The 18,438-nt window shown below is 38.5% G+C and overlaps 1 protein-coding gene across 1 annotated transcript in view; it reads left to right on the top strand.

Moving 5' to 3' along the window:
• Positions 1–18,438, top strand: part of VWA8 (von Willebrand factor A domain containing 8) — a 282,235-nt gene that overhangs the window by 47,802 nt on the left and 215,995 nt on the right. The window contains exons 5-8 of the mRNA XM_045012690.1: positions 10,880–11,047; positions 14,355–14,519; positions 15,164–15,213; positions 15,544–15,652. Of these exons, the coding sequence (XP_044868625.1) occupies positions 10,880–11,047; positions 14,355–14,519; positions 15,164–15,213; positions 15,544–15,652 (492 nt within the window). The remainder of the gene's footprint in view (positions 1–10,879; positions 11,048–14,354; positions 14,520–15,163; positions 15,214–15,543; positions 15,653–18,438) is intronic.

Raw genomic sequence — 18,438 nt, 5'->3', positions numbered from 1 at the left:
AAACTATATCTGTTTAGAACCTGTCAGGGCATATTGCCTTCTTGGTGCCCCCTCTTGGTTAGCGGTGGCTTTGCAGCATCCTGGCTCAGTTTTTCCCTTCCAGGGGCTCCTTTCCTAAACTCCACGCACAGGAGTACCATCCAGTACCATCCCTCCTTGGAGGTCTGTTTGATTAATAAAACTGTTCAAAATAAAGTTCTCAAATCTATTCATTTACCCTGTTACTAGGTCACGCTCAGGCCTTTTTTGCCTATATTCTCACCTGTCGGTAGTCTCATTCCCAAGCTGAAGTTTTTTCTGATGGAGCCTACTTGCTCCCAGCAGTCTTTATACTCCCATCTGATCTCCCTTAGCATCCCCCTTTCTGCTGCTCTTTATGGGGTTGGGAATCAGCTGATCCCTGCTCAGGTATGTCTCCTTAGTACTAAGGTTGCTAGCCGCAGGCCTTTAGCCCTTACAAAAACAATATAGTTAAATCAGTGCAACAACTTAAGCTATGTCTACACTACCATGGTAAGTCGACCTATGCTACGTACCTTAGGTTGAGTTACCACAGGGTCTACACCGTGGGGAGTTGACAGGAGAAACTCTCCCATTGACTTACTTTACTCTTCTCATTGGGAGTAGAGTACCGGGGTCGACTGGAGAGCGGTCGGGTGTCGATTTGGCGGGTCTTCACTAGACCCGCTAAATTGACTACCGGTGGATCAGTCTCAGAGCGTCGATCCCGGCTGTAGTGTAGACCTGCCCTAAGTGTGGATGCAGTTAAACTGGTATGAAGTTGCTTATACAAGTATTAGATTATTTTTGTAAATTTACAGGATTTAGGTCTAATTTTTTTTTTGTGGTTGCACTGTTCCCATTCTTTTGTCTTTTTACACGTCACATAGCAAAGAGCAATATATACATCCACTTAAATTTGCATCCAATGCAAATCATTAACAGTGACCTCATATGCTTTGGTATCAATTATTGCATCCCAAAGAAACTATACGGAAAGAATGTTGAAGTCTCATTCACCTCAGTTGAAGCTATGAGTGTCATTCCTTTTGCAAATGAGAAACTAGGTGCCTCACATGGGGGCCCCAGAAATAAAAGGACTTCACTGTTTTTTAAAAATTTGCTATTTACATTTTGTCCACAGAGCAGTTAATTGTGTATATTGTTGTCCATTTTGTGTGTGCAAATACATAGCCATAAAGTCTGGTACATGTGCAAAATATGGGAGCACGGTATTTTTAATGCATGAGTTTTGTATCTCTACGGTGCATCTTTATGAAGCACCTGAATCATAAGCTGAAAAATAAAATATTTGCAGTGTTCTGATTGCCTAGGCAGCAGAAAGATTTTCTACCATAGGTTGCAAGATTTATTGTAATAATCAGTTAAATGTCAAAAATGACAGAAATGACAGCTAAGCTATCCTGTCTAGAAAATGAATGTGACAAGAAGTCCCTGAAGATAGCACCACATAGAACTGAGTTTGGTTTCTGTTAATCAGAAGAGATCAGAAAGCTAATTAAGAAAATGAAATGAGACATGGAGTTAATTACATGAAAGAGTTGAGATGATTGCATTTGTTTGAGTGCAAATAGCACAAAAGTATTATGTACTGCAATAAAAGGACTTGGGCAAGAACAACTCAATTTCTTGAAATTCTTGGTTAAGGATGCAAATTGTTTCTCTCCTCTATCTGCCATTTAATTATGAATTAGTTGCTATGCCAGTGCCTGCCCGTAGCTCTTTGCTAAATCTTCATTACTTTAACTAATTTGGGACTCTGACTAAATCTGGATAATATTGTATGATATACTCTAGATTCTCCGCCATCACCTAAAATTTGAGTCATAGCAATACTATTAAAATCAAAACTGTAATCTTTCAAGTTATTCTCCTAGCCCTTTTTTCTTTTGGGGCTCATAGTTCACATGTAGGTTATTTTGATGTTCAAAAAGGGTAAAATTCACCCAGCTGCAAATAGCTCATGCATACCCTTCCACAGACGAGCCTCATGAATGAGCTGCACTGGGGGTGGAGTAACAGAGGGACTATCTTGTAATCCTTGTGGCCTGCCCCTCAAATGAGGGCATTTTTCTACCTAAGAGTCTGATCCTACTCTGCTACTTGCAGGCGAAGACCCTAAAATTATTGGCATATTTTGTAACAGGGAGAAAGGACTATACCTGTAACCCCCATTTTCATTTTTCAGTATTCAAATATAGATTTTTTTTCTCATACATGTCCTGCTTTCTATATTTAATGCAATTTTTCTGAATTATTAATGGCACCGTAGTAACCATTTGGTTTTTGCTGCAATTAGTTGCTTGCCTCCATGGCTAAGCAGTAGGAGTTATAGAGTCAGTGAGAGTTAATGCGGCTTTTGAGGAGTGATGATGCTGAAGATACGTTTGATTTTCTTCATACATCCCTAACCTCTTCCAACAAGGATACCACCCATCTGGTAGGATGGAACCTAGGAGACTATCTTATTTAAAGATACTGGTTAAAATTTGTTGTGTGTAACTTAGGCAGGACAGGAAAACTATTTATTATAGGTACTGAAAGAAAGAGTTCAGTTTAACTTACTCAGATATGAACGTTGGAATGAAAAGAGAACAGTCAGTGATCAAATAGAAAAATAAAAAAGGGAAGAGAACATGGACTCTTTTAACAATCAACTAAATGCATGAAAATAAACTCCAGCAGCTGTTACATTAACCCCATGAGATAGGTTTGTTTTAAATTATTTTATTTCAGTCCAACTCTACATACATGTTAAGAACCTTGTATTATAAATATATAATTATATGTTCTGCATCTTTAAGGGTTAGCAAAAGGCAGTATACATAAAACTGTGCACCTTGAATAGTAATGTAATTTGTGTATGTCATTAAAATAAAATTTTAAGCTAAGATATTACCACTTGAATGATGCATTAGTGTTTATGAAGAACTTGCTTAAGTAATTATGAAAATGCTTTTGGTAAACTTTGCTCAGCCATTCTAGATTTTGGAATGTGGATTTTTCTAATTTCTTACAAAATTATTAATGTTACAATAAATATTTGGCTGCTTACATGCTATATTTATCAACTAAAGTATTACAGCATTGTAAATTCTACCAAGAATGTTTGGATTAGCAACAAAAACAAACCAATTTTAAAACTATATACCAATACATTTTTGCCTTTTTTTAATGCCTAGCCTATTAAAAGTTAGAAGCAAACCAATCTGAGTATTCTCAAATGATGCTGTTGGCTGGACAAGACTGCAGGTCTTTTTAAAAATTAATAAAAATCTAGATTTACCTGGCTTGTCTTGCATTAGTTTTACTTCCATACTTTTCACCATTGTAATGCTACAAATTGTAACACAACTTCTGTGGCAGAATAAATTTAGGGTAGAAAGCGTGAGATTCAATTTTAACTGCTAAAAGAAAAGAAAGGAATTCAAGTTTACTTTCCATCAACCACATTTCAGCTTCTTTTTTATTCTGGGCTCAATTTGTGACCTATATAGTTGTGATCAGTCAGGTTGGCTAAGTAATGGACAAGTTCTCTGAATAATTTTTCAGTTTTGTCCTTGTGTATTTCCAGGCGTTTTGGCTTGTTTTTCATTAGATCAAAACAGGTTACCGTTGAGACTGACAGTAGTATGATCCTCTTGTAATCTATCAAATTATTCCAAGCCATCCCTCAGTTGCTTTTGAATGTCTAATGCCTGTGTAGAATTCTTGATATGCTTTGAGCAAAGTCCTCCTTGTCCTCAGTGCAAATGTCAATATATTTATTGTTGTTGGATGCAAGTGTAGAGATGCACAGTCTTCCGGAGAATTCCATTAAGCCTTCTTGGGAAGCTTTCAATTAACATAGGGTTGATTCTGATTGTAGAAAAATGTTGAAGAGGTGGTGAAGGTGTTGAATAGAGGTTTAAATTATCATTCATGCTATATTTCTATGTCACTGATTGTTCTGAAAAATTTTCACTTGCTCCAAAATTCTGCTATTCCACTTCAATAGACAAAAGCTTCATTCAGTGGAGAATCTGAAGAAATCTATTTTGTGTCGATTATGGGAAGAGCCTGCCTCTATCTTGCCACTTAACAACTTTGGATAATGTTTACACATTTGACTTTAGAGGAAGTATATATTATTATTACTTCAGTTCATTTACTCATTTGTTTCCCACTAAAGAATCATCCATTTACTGTATTGCTTAGCACCTTTCCCATTGTAACTCCAGCAAATGTGAAACAGCCACCTGGTAAATTCAATGCTTTTGAAGACTCAAAAATAAGATGAGTTAGCCAGTTTTATTTAGAATCATTTTATCAGATGCCTTCCTCATCTTTCAGGTATTTATAATTACTAATATAGTCTCATAAACTAAGCAACCCAATAGGACACAGCTCCACACCCTCCTTTATTTTCAACATCCAATGACAGCTGATTCCACTCACTAGCTTTACAATTGCCAGTACATGCATTTTGTCACAATATAATTTTGTTCCAGGGCTGCTTTTTACCTCACAGCAGGATTTACAGATTCTTGTAGTTGTCTTACTTTATATTGGTCATTAAGCGATGCACAAAATTGTGTGATTATAGGAAAGACTGTAAAATTATTTTTTTTCTGGGATTTTTGAGTTTAGGAATTCATGGCTTTAAAGTTAACATTATTTTTAAGGTGTGGAATGGACTGTAATAAGTAATATTCATAACATATTTACTCTATAAGCCATTACCAGCCAAATAACATTTTATTAAAGGTTTTTGTTTTCGGACAACAAATCAACCTATTTTAACTGCTGAATTTTTACAGCGTGTATCCCCCAGGGCAGGTATCCAGGTAACCATGCTGTCATTGCTTCTGGGCACAGGTGGGTGGTTGGAAGGAAAGAGCTTGTTTCTATCTGATGAGCAAAATAGTCCCTAGCTACAGCTACAATAAACCTAGAGATAAACATTTCACCAATTCCCCTTTCCCTTTTAACAAGAACAAATATTCAAAATCAGGATTATCAAGATGATTTGTTGCATAATTTCAAAACCTGTTGATTGATATTTTATTTTGAACATGTGAACAAATATTACAATGAGCCTTGGTTGGAGGCTGAGAAACTACAACAATCTCTGTATTTTTATTATATAAGTAAGAAGACAGTTTCATGCTAACATTTTAAAAAAGATCATCAGAGAGAGATTTCAAACTTTTTCTGTCCCTCTCTCCTCCCCCATTTATTTTTGTCACAGTTGGGTTTTTTTTGGGGGGGGGGAATAAAATACGTATCCTGATGCAGATAAAACTGAAATAGTGGATGTTTTTCACTGTATCTGGTTAATTGAAAAGACTCTAGTTGTGTGCCATCAGAATGCATAAACATTTTTTTTCAAAGGCAGATTTAATGCTGTTTTGCTTTCAGGAGCAACCTTCATTGGATATAATGTTAATACTACTTTCCATGAGTTCTCTAGAGGTAGATAAATGCTATGTGCACATTTCATAGGATTTTGGAGAGTGATTTCTACATATTATGGTGATGGGTGCATTATAAATAATTTTCATGGATGGTGAAAGAAATTGGCTATACACAGAATAATTTATAAATAAATAAAATTGTAATAAATGATAAGCAAATGAAGATATAGCAATAATATTTGGAAAGATATTATATACAGAGAAATGTATTTTTAAGGCAAAATCTTAAATTATTTGTCATGGCCAGGAGAACGGGTTATAAACAGAGTTTTAATTAATTGTTAAAATTTGGTCCTTCAGACTCATTTTCAACTAAAAAACAAAAAAAGTTAATGTAGCAAAATATGTTTCTTATGTATTAAAATTCTGATCATACTATGCATAATTTACTCAATAAAGAACATTTCCTCCAAGTTACTGAGAGAGAGTTTGAACTGGTGTTGGTAGGATATAAATTCTGTAAATCCACAGTATGTGTGTCTTAACTAAAGCAAAAAGATACTATGGATACTCAAAATATTTTGAAACTATAATGAGCAGTTTGTGTATTTTCCCCTGGCTAGTAAAACTCAGTCATAAAGTCTTCATAGCTTTATAGTATGCAAATCCTACTAAGTTGGCAAATTAGTAGTTTGTTGAAGTTTATTCTGGCTTTCTCCACATTCCCTGTTTACACAAAGTAGGAGTGTTTTGCTTATGCAAGCTCTTGGATTGACAACTTTGGAGACTAAAGTTTTCTATTAAGCCATTTGGAGCATTTTATTGACTTGATCGATGATCTCCCTAAACAAGAATGTCAAAGTAATTTTCATTTGATACAAGAATTGTATAGTTGGGGATGGAGGGTAGGAGATAGGACATTTTATGCTACGTGTTTGAAATAGTGGTATGACAGGGATGTTGTTTTAAAAACATTTCTTGCTCTGAGTCAACAGAATAAAACTAATTTTGAAATCTTTTGCTTTTGGAAGGAATTAATTTACGTCCACCTAGAGATTCATTTTAAGGGAAAATAACATGAGGGCTGCTTGTTATTTTCTAGTTGCATTCCAGATTCCTCAGATGTTTATCTTGAAGCTAGATATTCAATCAGAAGTTTCTGTAGAATTTATTTGCAGGTGCAAGAGAAGTGGACTTGACTTGGAGGCAGGTACCAGGATATTCAGGTTGCCTTTCTCTTCTAAGTCCCTGGCTTGAATCCAGTTTATAGAGGATAGTATTCAGGAGTCCTGAGCATCTGATGATACTTTAACCTTTGTGAAATGAGCCAATGGTCTCTATCCATTTGCTAGTGGACACATCACAAAATCACTGTCACAATTGACTCTGCTATTTGCAGTCTTATCAGAAAAGCCAAGGATTTAAACAGAAATGCTCTTCCACACTGTCTTTAGAAATGCCTCTGCCAAAACAGGTTTTAGACATGCTATTTTACTAGTGATACGAGAAGCTTGCTTGTGCTGTTTCTCTGCTGTGCATAAACAGAATTAATGTAAGGGGTTCGAAGTCTTTTCTCAGGTTGGAATGCCCTCTGCATCTTGTGAGGGACCTGCATTTGATTGTCATCATATCCACAGTGTTACACACAGGTGTGTGGATGCATCTCACTTGGTTTTGGTCTATTCTCTCTCCCTGTCTTATCTTTGTTTGTTCTTTTTTCCTTTTCATCTCAGTTTTCTGTGGTTTTTTGAGTTTTGCTTTCCATTTTTCATTCATAGATTCATAGACTTAAGGTCAGAAGGGACCATTATGGTCATCTAGTCTGATCTCCTGCACAAAGCAGGCCTCAGAATCTCACCCACCCACTCCTGTGACAAACCCCTAACCTATGTCTGAGTTATTGAAGTCCTCAAATCGTGGTTTAAAGACCTCAAGGTGCAGAGAATCTTCCAGCAAGTGACCCGTGCCCCATGCTGCAGAGGAAGGCGAAAAACCTCCAGGGCCTCTGCCAATCTGCCCTGGAGGAAAATTCCTTCCCGACCCCAAATATGGCGATCAGTTAAACCCTGAGCATGTGGGCAAGACTCACCAGCCAGCACCCAGGAAAGAATTCTCTGTAGCAACTCAGATCCCACCCCATCTAACATCCTATTACAGACCATTGGGCCTATTTACCTGCTAATAATCAAAGATCAATTAATTGCCAAAATTAGGCTATCCCATCATACCATCCCCTCCATAAACTTATCAAGCTTAGTCTTGAAGCCGGATATGTATTTTGCCCCCACTACTCCACTTGGAAGGCTGTTCCAGAACTTCACTCCTCTAATGGTTAGAAACCTTTGTCTAATTTCAAGTCTAAACTTCCTAGTGTCCAGTTTATATCCATTTGTTCTTGTGTCCACATTGGTACTAAGCTTAAATAATTCCTCTCCCTCCCTGATATTTATCCCTCTGATATATTTATAAAGAGCAATCATATCTCCCTTCAGCCTTCTTTTGGTTAGGCTAAACAAGCCAAGCTCTTTGAGTCTCCTTTCATAAGACAGGTTTTCCATTCCTTGGATCATCCTAGTAGCCCTTCTCTGTACCTGTTCCAGTTTGAATTCATCCTTCTTAAACATGGGAGACCAGAACTGCACACCGTATTCCAGATGAGGTCTCACCAGTGCCTTGTATAACAGTACTAACACCTCCTTGTCTTTACTGGAAATACCTTGCCTAATGCACCCTAAAACCGCATTAGCTTTTTTAATGGCCATATCACATTGGCAGCTCATAGTCATCCTGTGATCAACCAATAACCATTCTTATTTTTGTTCTTTGTGCTTCTTCCTCCTAATAACTTTTTCCTAGTTCTCTTTCTGACCCAGTTCTTGGTCTCCCCCCCTTTCTTCCAGCTGCTGACTCTTCTAGTTTTCAATTTTCCCTACTTTTCCTCCTAGTTGTTTCCTTATTTTCTCTCTTTTCCTTCTTCCTTCCCTTCCTTCTCTTCCAGTTCCCCCTCTCCCTTTTCTCCCAGTTCACTTTTCCTGCTATCCTCTTCCTCTCACTCCAGCTCCCAGCCCTTGCTTTGCTCTTCCTTTATTTCCCTCTCTTATTTAACAATGCTAGGAGGACATGAAGTGCTCCTGTAAGTGTTTAGAAGAGACATGCTGGGAAGGAACTTTGGTCATTTTTCCTTTGCAGCTATGTCCTTATGTAAAAGTGCTTTAAGATTTTACATCTTACTACACTGATACAAAGGCACTCAAAATATCTTTAAGTAACTGATTTTGTTGGTCCCTTGAGTAGTTACTTAAGATATATTTCACTGAAGCAACTTCTGCTAGGTGCCTTAATGTAGGTGTTTTAATGGAGTTACATTGGTGTAAAACTCTTTGATGTGGTGCCTTAAGAGGCTGCCTATGCCTAATTCAAGCCCCGTTGCTACTTTCTAAATGTGTGATAAGCCACCCCATTGTGTAAATCAGTTATTTGTAAATAGTCTAGTATTAGAATTCAGGAATCTTCTACAGCAGTGTTTCCCAAACTTGGGACGCTGTTTGTGTAGGCAAAGCCCCTGGTGGGCCGGGCCAGTTTGTTTACCTGCCCCGTCCGCAGGTCCGTCTGACTGTGGCTCCCACTGGCCACGGTTCGCTGCTCCAGGCCAATGGGAGCTGCTAGAAGTGGCGACCAGCACATCCCTTGGCCTGCGCCGCTTCCCGCAGCCCCCATTGGCCTGGAGCAGTGAACCGTGGCCAGTGAGAGCCGCGATCGGCCAAACTTGCAGACGGGGCAGGTAAACAAACTGGCCAGGCCCGCCAGGGCCTTTCCCTACACAAGCGGAGTCCCAGGTTTGGGGAACACTGTTCTACAGGATGGTAATTGTGAATATTTGGGTATGTAGTACTGTAAGTTTATAGGGGCTAAGATGATGGGCAATGAGGAGGTTGCATGTCATTACTGGCACTAGGGCTCAGTTTTGACCACTGGCTCAAATTATGCACTGTAAATCAACACCCAATGATAATCACCCAGACTAAACTATGATGAAATCTAGATAAGAGAACATCATTATGAGGCAGCCTTCCATTTCAGAAAAAGCTCCAAAACATCCCCAAATGTTTTGAATATTATTTTGCTCTACATTTAGTAGCAGCCTATTTCAGTTAACTAACAGGTTATTTTTAAGTAACTTGTTATCGTTTTAAAGTAATACTGGGCTTGATTCATCCTGGCAGTACTTCGGTTTTACTGTGGGATAAACAAAGAATCTTTGGTTTTAATGGAGTTACCTTGGTATAAAACTGGAGCAGCACTGATTCAGTTTGTAAACTTCTGTAGGATTATTATAAACATAATACTGAACTTTTCTACTTTTTTTTTTACTTTTAAATTCCTTTGTTCCAGAATTGTTGGATGTGCTAAAAGTAAATGAAAAATATAGAGGAAAAAATAAAAAAGCATAAAGAAAAAGAAGTAAATATTCATTGGCACATGTGAATACCTAATATCTAATATTCACTATGTATATTTAAAAAATAAATGCCAGCAAAAGGATTTTACATCTTACTACACTGATACAAAGGCACTCAAAATATCTTTAAGTAACTGATTTTGTTGATCCCTTGAGTAGTTGCTTAAGATATATTTCACTGAAGCAACATTTCACTGCCCAGCTCAGTAGACAGGCCTGCTAGGTGTGGTTCTCTGTCCCCGTCTATGGGCAACTAACCCAGCTAGAGATTAATGAGTCTGCCAGAGCCGTAGCTCAGAGCCATGTGGCTTTTAGCTTATGCAGTAGAGGCTCATACTTCAGAGGTCCCAGGTTTGATCCCGCCCGGCGACGACCGGGGTCTGTCAGCATTACAATAAGAGGTGGTTTGAGTCTTGTCGCCGTGTGCTTGATTGCTGCTTATGTGCTTTAAGGGCCTGAACCTACCACCCTTGCACATACTTACTACACTGATTTCAATGGGACTACTTGCATTCAGTGAGGTACCACCCAATGTGAGTGTCGGAATTGTGTCTTTCCTTCACTTGACTCAGTAAAGGAATGCTTTGTGAACACGGAACAAGTTAACCATATTTGGAGTTTTTATTGTTTTAACTTTTAATATTTAGTTTTACATTCTGTGCTTGAAATATTATCAGATTTTTAACAAAAACATACGGCACAAAAAATTTCCAGTGTTTGTTTTGATGCTGTTTTGTTTCCTGGATTAAATAGTTTTTTAGATAAACACCTACGATAACTAATTCTTTCTACAGAAAAATGTGTTCAATTTAATTGTTATGTAAGGGTAAGATCCTCCAAATGCTTCCTAATGGAAATAGTACTTACTACCATGCTAAGTCCCATTGACTCAGATTACTTAAGCATTGATGTGTGCAGGATTAAGCCCTTCATTTTTAGTTGCATTTCATGTGCTATATTATGCTGTATATGTCACTTAATGTTGTTGTTTTTGTTGAAAAAGTGTGCAGTCCGTGCAGCTACAGAAGGCAGAATCCTTGTGTTGGAGGGTTTGGAGAAGGCAGAGCGGAACGTCTTGCCTGTGTTAAACAATTTGTTGGAAAACAGAGAAATGCAGCTTGAAGATGGGCGCTTTCTTATGTCTGCAGAACGTTATGACAAGCTGCTACAGGTACAGGAAAGCATTATGTTGTTTTGAATTTTTGTCTGTTTTTGACAGGGAAGTGACCCTATTAACAATGTAAGAGCTGTCCTGAGATAAACAGGATACAACCCATGGTGGTGTTTCCACCTGTGTGAGGATGTGACTGAAGGTGATAGCTGGCTAAGTGAAGGTCATGGGTGAAATCAGCCACTGTCATTTAACAATAATTTAAAAAAATGTCTCCTGAATGTCCTTTATTCTCATAGAGAGAGACTGGTTACTAATTCTGAAGTGAATTCTACTTACTTCTAGCAAATGCATGCTATTCTGATTCATGAAGAAAAACATTTAGAAAGCCCTCTCAAAATCAATGAATGTCTGAAAACAAATGGTTAAGGGATCATTTCACCTTCACTCAGAGGTGAAAGTAAGCCGATGACTTTGACCTTTGGTACATTTTTTCAAGTTTTATGAGGCAAAATTAAGTTTGAGCAGGTTGTTTGCCAGTCGTCTGTACTCTACTTCCATGCCCATGGTTTCCTGTCCCATACCCTGTCAGTTTCCTACCATCCACCTGACTCTTACCTATCTGTATTTCTTCATATTATGTCTATCCCCATCTGCCAGATGTGCAGTAGCTTGTCAATTTATAATCATTTTAAAATAATTTTAGACTTTGGTCTGCATATTTCTGAAACACCTCTGTATGAACATGGCCAGTCTGTAACTTCAGGGGACAGAAAAGCTGAGGTGGGAAATGCAAACAAAACATTGTAGCTTCTCACGTAGAGGTGCACATACCTCTGTACGAAGCGTGTTTCCACCAGGTGTAATGTACAGGGAGTTAGACCTGGGGCTTTCTTCTACCAGGTTCAGAAAACCCAGCGAACAGGAAATAGCTTAACCTTGCTTTAAGCAAAGGGGGGAAAAATACAATCCTTCATTTCAAGTCTCATAAGTAGCGTGTATAGTTCATTGGCTTCTCAATTCTTCATTGCTTCCTGTCCCTGTAGCATGGCTAAACTGGGCAAGTATTCTGTTCTTTCTTTTCCCCTCAGCATTTCAACCGCTCCTTTTTCTAACCCTGTCTTAGTGTGGGATATCAATTAGTATGAGCTAATACCAGTTAGAAAAGTTAACTTCAGATAAATTTGAAAACGTGGCTTTAAATGTCCCTATTCTAATCTGTACTAAACTTCCCAAAAACTTCAGTGCTGAGATGGAACCCCATCAGGCTCAGCCTACATGAGTCATAGGAAGGAAAACCGCAAATAGAGCTCTGCGAATAATTGATTTTTCAGTTCGCTGGCCAAGCCAAAAAGTTGAAAAGAATCATGTCGGATCAATCTGAAACAAAAAATATTTGGTCCCTTCAGCAAAACAGGAAAAAAAATTCTGGTCTAGCAAAAGATTCTGTTGCAACAAAATGTTTAATTTAGATTTGGGATGTTTTTAACTGCCTTTTTAAATAAAAGGAAAGGCAATTTGGGAACACCATTCACAAAACCACAACAGGATGAATAGATAGTGTCTTTGCCCTGATACTATATAGTCCTATAGTTAGAGTGTTCACCTGGGATGTGGGAAACCGAGGTTCAAGTCCTCATCCTGTCTGATTCAGAGCAGCATCTTTAACTTGGGTCCTTCCACTTTGCAGGAGGGAGTCCTAACCACCAGGCTATAGGGTATTCCAGGGTGAGTCTCGCCTAGTTTCTTCTGTTGAAGCTGTTTCACTTTGTATTAAATAATTAAATATTCATGGGGCCAGAGAGAGAGAGAGAATGGCGGTTAGGGGACTCACCTGGGAGGGGGAGTCCTGGGTTCCAGTCCCTGCTCCAATGACTATTTAAGTATTTTACACAAAGTGGAACAGCTTCCGTAGGAGAGATTGAGAGAGGCCTATTCCAGAATACCATATATGGTTATGGTATTCATCAGGGACGGGAGATCTAAGTTCAGGTCCCTGTTCTGAATCATGCAGAGCAGGGACTTGAATCCGGTCTTCAGCATTCCAGGTGACTCCTCTAACCACAAGGCAATATGGCATAAGGGGGCCACCACCCCAAACTCCTTCCATTTCATGAAACTACCTTGAAAATATTTTGGCAGAAACTATTTGGCAGATTTGTGTTGAATTCATGAATAGTTTCAGTTGACCTAAAACTGCATTTTTCAACAAATAAACTTTGTCCAAAATTTTTGCACCTCACTCCAACTTAAATACACCCACACTCCTACATATTATTGCACAACATTGCCCACTGAGCCATTAAATACTGTAACTCATTTCTGAGACACTTGTGGTTGATGGTTATGCCTTTTTTTGCTTTTAGAGTAGTTCTGATCCATTCCAGTCTGTTTCAGTTAGGAGAGGTAACTTATGAAAATGTAATTAACATATTGAAGTACAAAATGTGGTTATTTATCATAGCTACATTTAAGGAGGAGACATGAAAACTGACCTTAAATTCAAATAGGAATTGATTGAGATTGTGCAGTACATTTTTTGTACCTTGCTAATGATAAAATGGCTCTAAATTGGCCCCTTAGGTATACTGCTAATGTTATCTGATTTGAATAAATCTCCTACAGTGATACTAAATCTAATATTATTGTTTTGTTATTTGGGGAATATTGTATTACATAAGTTATGGCTCATTTTCTGTTCTTCTATGTGAATCATTATTCTGGCATTGGGTCTGCACAAAGTAGTCATGTACAATTTCAAGCAAGACTTGATTGTAACGTGGGAAGACTGCAGAACCGTCTTCTTTGTCCGCAATGAGTCTTTTCCTGGCAATGTGATTGAAATATACAATATGAAATAGATATTCTCTTCAGAAAAGAGTACAGTGATAAACCTGTATTGTTATTACTTATGGTAGAGCATATTATATACAAACAAAATGTTCTCTTATTCAGAGGAGCATCCCTTCATTAAAGTTAAAAAAAACCCCCAAACTTGCTAAAGTTAGACTTTTAATTCTATAGAAGAAAATACATAACACAGTTTCATTGTTTTATCTCTTCTTTAGATAGAGAAAGATATTTGTAACTCTAATTTATAGCTTCCAAACTTTGAGCATTTGTGAAAATCCATCATTAGTTTGCCTGAAGGCTGAACTCAGTGAAGCATATTTCAGCCACCCTTATCTTAGAAAGCCTCGATATATGATCTACAAATTGAATACCTTAAATCAAGATGGAATCAAGCGGAAGACCAAATTTAACAGGAAGACCACTCTTTTAATCCCCCCTCTATAGGTCTTCAGTCTGTAGCTCAGGCATCAGATATAATTGCATTCTAATTATTACCTTATTTTAATTGATCCAGGAACATACTAAAACTGAGTTAGATGGATGGAAAATTGTTCGAGTAAGTGAAGATTTTCGTGTGATAGCACTGGGCCTGCCAGTACCTAGATATTCTGGTAACCCATTGGACCCTCCTCTTCGTTCTAGATTTCAAGCAAGAGATGTTTATCATCTACCCTTTAAGGTAAGTGCCATTGTAGATCAATTAGAGCTTGTTTACAGAGCAGGACTAATTGACATTTTAATCTTGTATTTTACATATTATACAGTCAAAAATTAATCACTGAACATGAATAAAATATATTTACCCTTTTTTGTGATGGAGTCATATTGATGCCCAGTGAATTACTTAAAAGAAAGAGAGAATCTCCAAAGGATAAGTTCATGGAGGATAGGTCCATCAATGACTATTAGCTAGGGTGAGCAGGACTGAAAACCATACTCTGAAGTGTCCCTAGCCTCTGTTTGCCAACAGGGGATGGATCACCTGTTCTGTTCATTCCCTCTGAAGCACCTGGCACTGGCCACTGTTGGAAGATAGGATGCTGGGATAGATGGACCATTGGACTGACCCAGTATGGCTGTTCTGATGTTTTTATTTTGTAACTAAAATTAATTTCAATAAAACAATATAATCCTAAAACAAAGCTATGCTAACTTTTTTTTCTTTTAGAAAATTAATTGTGTGTGCCAAGACCAGGCTCTCTGCTACAAAAGGCTCGGTATCTAAATAGATGAGAAATAGAAAACATCTTGCACAATATGCACTGTGATCCACGGTATAACCCAGAAATTAATTTGATATCTGATGTTATGTTCTATTTTCAGGACCATCTCAAGCTATTATACTCGGTTGGATCAAATGTTTCTGCACAGAGGTAAATTTTCATAATTACAAAAAAGTAGTGTTGAGCAGCTAAATGTTATGTCCTGTCAGGATTGTTTGCTATTTGTATGCTGTATCCCTATCGACTGATCAGAACTGAGTGAATTTTTAGTAAGTATGGGAATATGTTTAAACAGTTTTTCTTATATAATTACAGTTTTCATATTGTGAGTCCTTAATTCTTTATAACTTTATTAGATAAAATTTACTTGTATTCAGAAGTTGCTTCAACATATTATGCTGTGTTTAGCATCATAGGGCTTAACATTTTAAAGTATGTTTTGCAAGGATAAAAGATTACAATTTCTTGTTTATTTTCCAGAATCTCTCAGCTCTTGTCTTTTGCTACAACTCTCTGCTCCCAGGAGTCTTCTACGCTGGGACTTCCAGATTTTCCTTTAGACAGTTTATCAGCTGCAGTTCAGATTCTGGTATGTGCATATAACTGTGAAGTGAAATTTTAAAAGTGAGGAATGTCCTCAGATACAATTTGAACGGTTCATGTCTTATTACAGTGTCTTTGGAACTACTAGATTAATAACACTAAAAAAAGGTCTCTCTCGCTTAAGTGGATCTCTTTGGACAGATCTTTAATTGTATCTCTTTGGGCACCATAATGTCTGCAGAGATCCAGATGTAAGATCAGGAGCTAAATTAGTGTGAACCATGAGACAAGAAAGATTTCAGCAGAGCTTTGTGTATCTTGGTGTATTGAATAATTATTAGATTCAGTGAATTCATTAGGTGTTAACCAGTTAGGATTAGGATTAACCAGTTGATTTAGAATTGATTTAGGTGTGTTTATTTGGAGGGGAGGAATTTGTAACAATTTCTCTCAAAGAAACTGACTTATTGATACCACATAAAAACTACGAAGTGATAAGCACAGAAATTAGACCAATTTATAGTGTGCTTTAGGAAGGGAATATATGTTGGATTTTTAAATACATTATAGCATTTTATTCTTCTAGATCTGTAGTGAAAATGACTTTTAAATGAATATCAGACTGCTTCCAAAATAGTGGAAATAAAATCTTCCCTCAGCTATTTATCTGACCTGAGAGGTGAAGGAAGAATTTTATTTTACATTAAAAAATGTAGTGTGTTATCATTGTGTGCCAGTTTCTGGTCTATTTATAGCTTCTTAAACCAGGTTTTCAACTTTTTCCATACTGGGGCCCTGTTCCCCTCTGGGACCTTGGGTTCCTCCCCTCATCTGGCTGGGACCATTAACCATTTAGCAATATGGAAAAGGCAAGGTGATTGCTTGCTTCCCACCTCCCAACACATGTTTGCAAGCTCTTGCAGGGCCACGACTCCCAGACTAAAAACCCCTGTCTGAAACAGAAGGCTTTTTCTAGTGTGGAGTGATGAGGAGGCTAATCTCATCTGTGCCATTGTAATTATGTTCTATTTGAGATATTTTAGGCAAAGTATATGGTGTCCCTTACACAAAGAGCTTTTTAAATGCAATAATGCTAAGTGAATGTCTGATCGGCTGAGCAGTACATTTTACCTAGATTGTGCTCAGATGGATGACTTTTACTACATCCATTTATAATGCTCCAGATTCAAGGAGCATCACTGAATACCAAAATGAGTTGAGTTACATATTTTACAAAAATATTCTTGTACCAGGATAGTTCATTGCTGTTTTGCCCATATACATTGGGGATATGTGCAAACAAAAGGAACTAGAGAATTTTAAGTGAAAAATCTATTTTGTTTTATTTAGGGCTTGATTATGCAACCATTATTCACCTTGGTGAGCAGTTAAACAAGTAGTTCTTCTTTGAGTGCTTGCTCATGCCAATTCCAAGTAAGTGTTCATGCACAGTCGTTGGAAGGTTTTTCCCCTAGCGGTACCTGTCGGGTTGGCTGTGGAGTCTCCTGGAGTCGCGCCTTCATGGTTGTATACGTAGGTCCCTGCTGACCTGCCGCCTTTTCAGTTCCTTCTTACTGCCCGTGATGGTCATTGGAGCTGATGCTTCACTCTTGCTATGGGAAGCGATCCTCTAGTGATCTTTCTCTTTGTACCTGTAAATAGTTAACTTAGTATTAGTGTTTCAAGTAGTTTTTATAGTTGGTTAGATAAGTTTCTATTAGGGTTTTCCACACTGCATTCTTCTCCTTCTGGGGACTGTGGCATGCCTCGGTCTCAAGGGTTCAAACCATGCAGGTCCTGCCAGAAGCCTTTTCCTGGGGCGACCCCCACGACTCTTGCTTAAAGTGCTTGGGAAAGGCTCTCCAGACTGACAGGTGCAAGATCTGCAAAGGCTTCTGCCCAGGATCCAAAAAGGAGAGAGACTTTAGGTTAAAACTACTCCTCATGGAGTCAGCTCTCTGTCCCCAGCCGGCACAGCCTGTGTCAGACACGAAGTCCAGCACTTCGATGCGGAGCGCACCAGCTTTGGTGAGAGAGATTGTGGCGCTGAAAAAGACTCTGGGTCCAGAGACCCCTGGCACCGCTACTCCCTGGCACCGAAGACCGCCACTGTGGCTACCTGGCACCGCTTGCACTCTCTAGTGACGCACAAGAAGCAGAAGGCAAAACCGAGACCGCCTAGACAAGATAGTCACTCCAGTTATTGAGTCTCTCCTGTGGTGGCAAGTGGTGTGTGCAGGAGTACTCTTCTCAAGGCTTCAGTCCTTGCTGTCTCCAGTCACAGATGCATCAGTGATGGGATGGGGGATGCATCTTGGAAGACTCAGGACTCAAGGTCTCTGGTCCCAGGCAGAACTTTCACTGCACATCAATGTCAGGGAGCTAAGAGCAGTTCGCCTTGCTTGCCAGACATTCCAAACCCATCTGGAGGGCAGATGTGTATCGGTATTGAGCAACAATACAACAGCAATATTCTATGTAAACAGATAGGGTGGTGCTCGCTCCTCTCCCCTGTGCCAGGAAGCCTTCAAACTGTGGGACTTCTGCATTGTCTACTCAATACATCTAGAGGCATTGTACCTTCCAGGCTCTCAGAACGAGCTGGCTGATCATCTCAGTAGATCCTTTCACAATCACAAGTGGTCACTCTGACCGGATGTCATGATCAACATCTTCCAATGATGGGGATTTCCCTGGATAGACTTGTTTGCAACAAGGCACAACAGGATGTGTCAACAATTCTGTCCCTTCCTGAATCAAAGCCTGAGCTTGCTTGCAGATGTTTTTCTCCTCCCTTGGAAGGATCACCTGCTGTATTCATTCAAGCCCTTC

Source organism: Mauremys mutica, chromosome 1, assembly GCF_020497125.1.
Source record: "Mauremys mutica isolate MM-2020 ecotype Southern chromosome 1, ASM2049712v1, whole genome shotgun sequence".
NCBI lineage: Eukaryota > Metazoa > Chordata > Testudines > Geoemydidae > Mauremys > Mauremys mutica.
The sequence above is the reverse complement of the archived record's forward strand: the minus strand, read 5'-3'. Positions and strand labels throughout refer to the sequence as shown.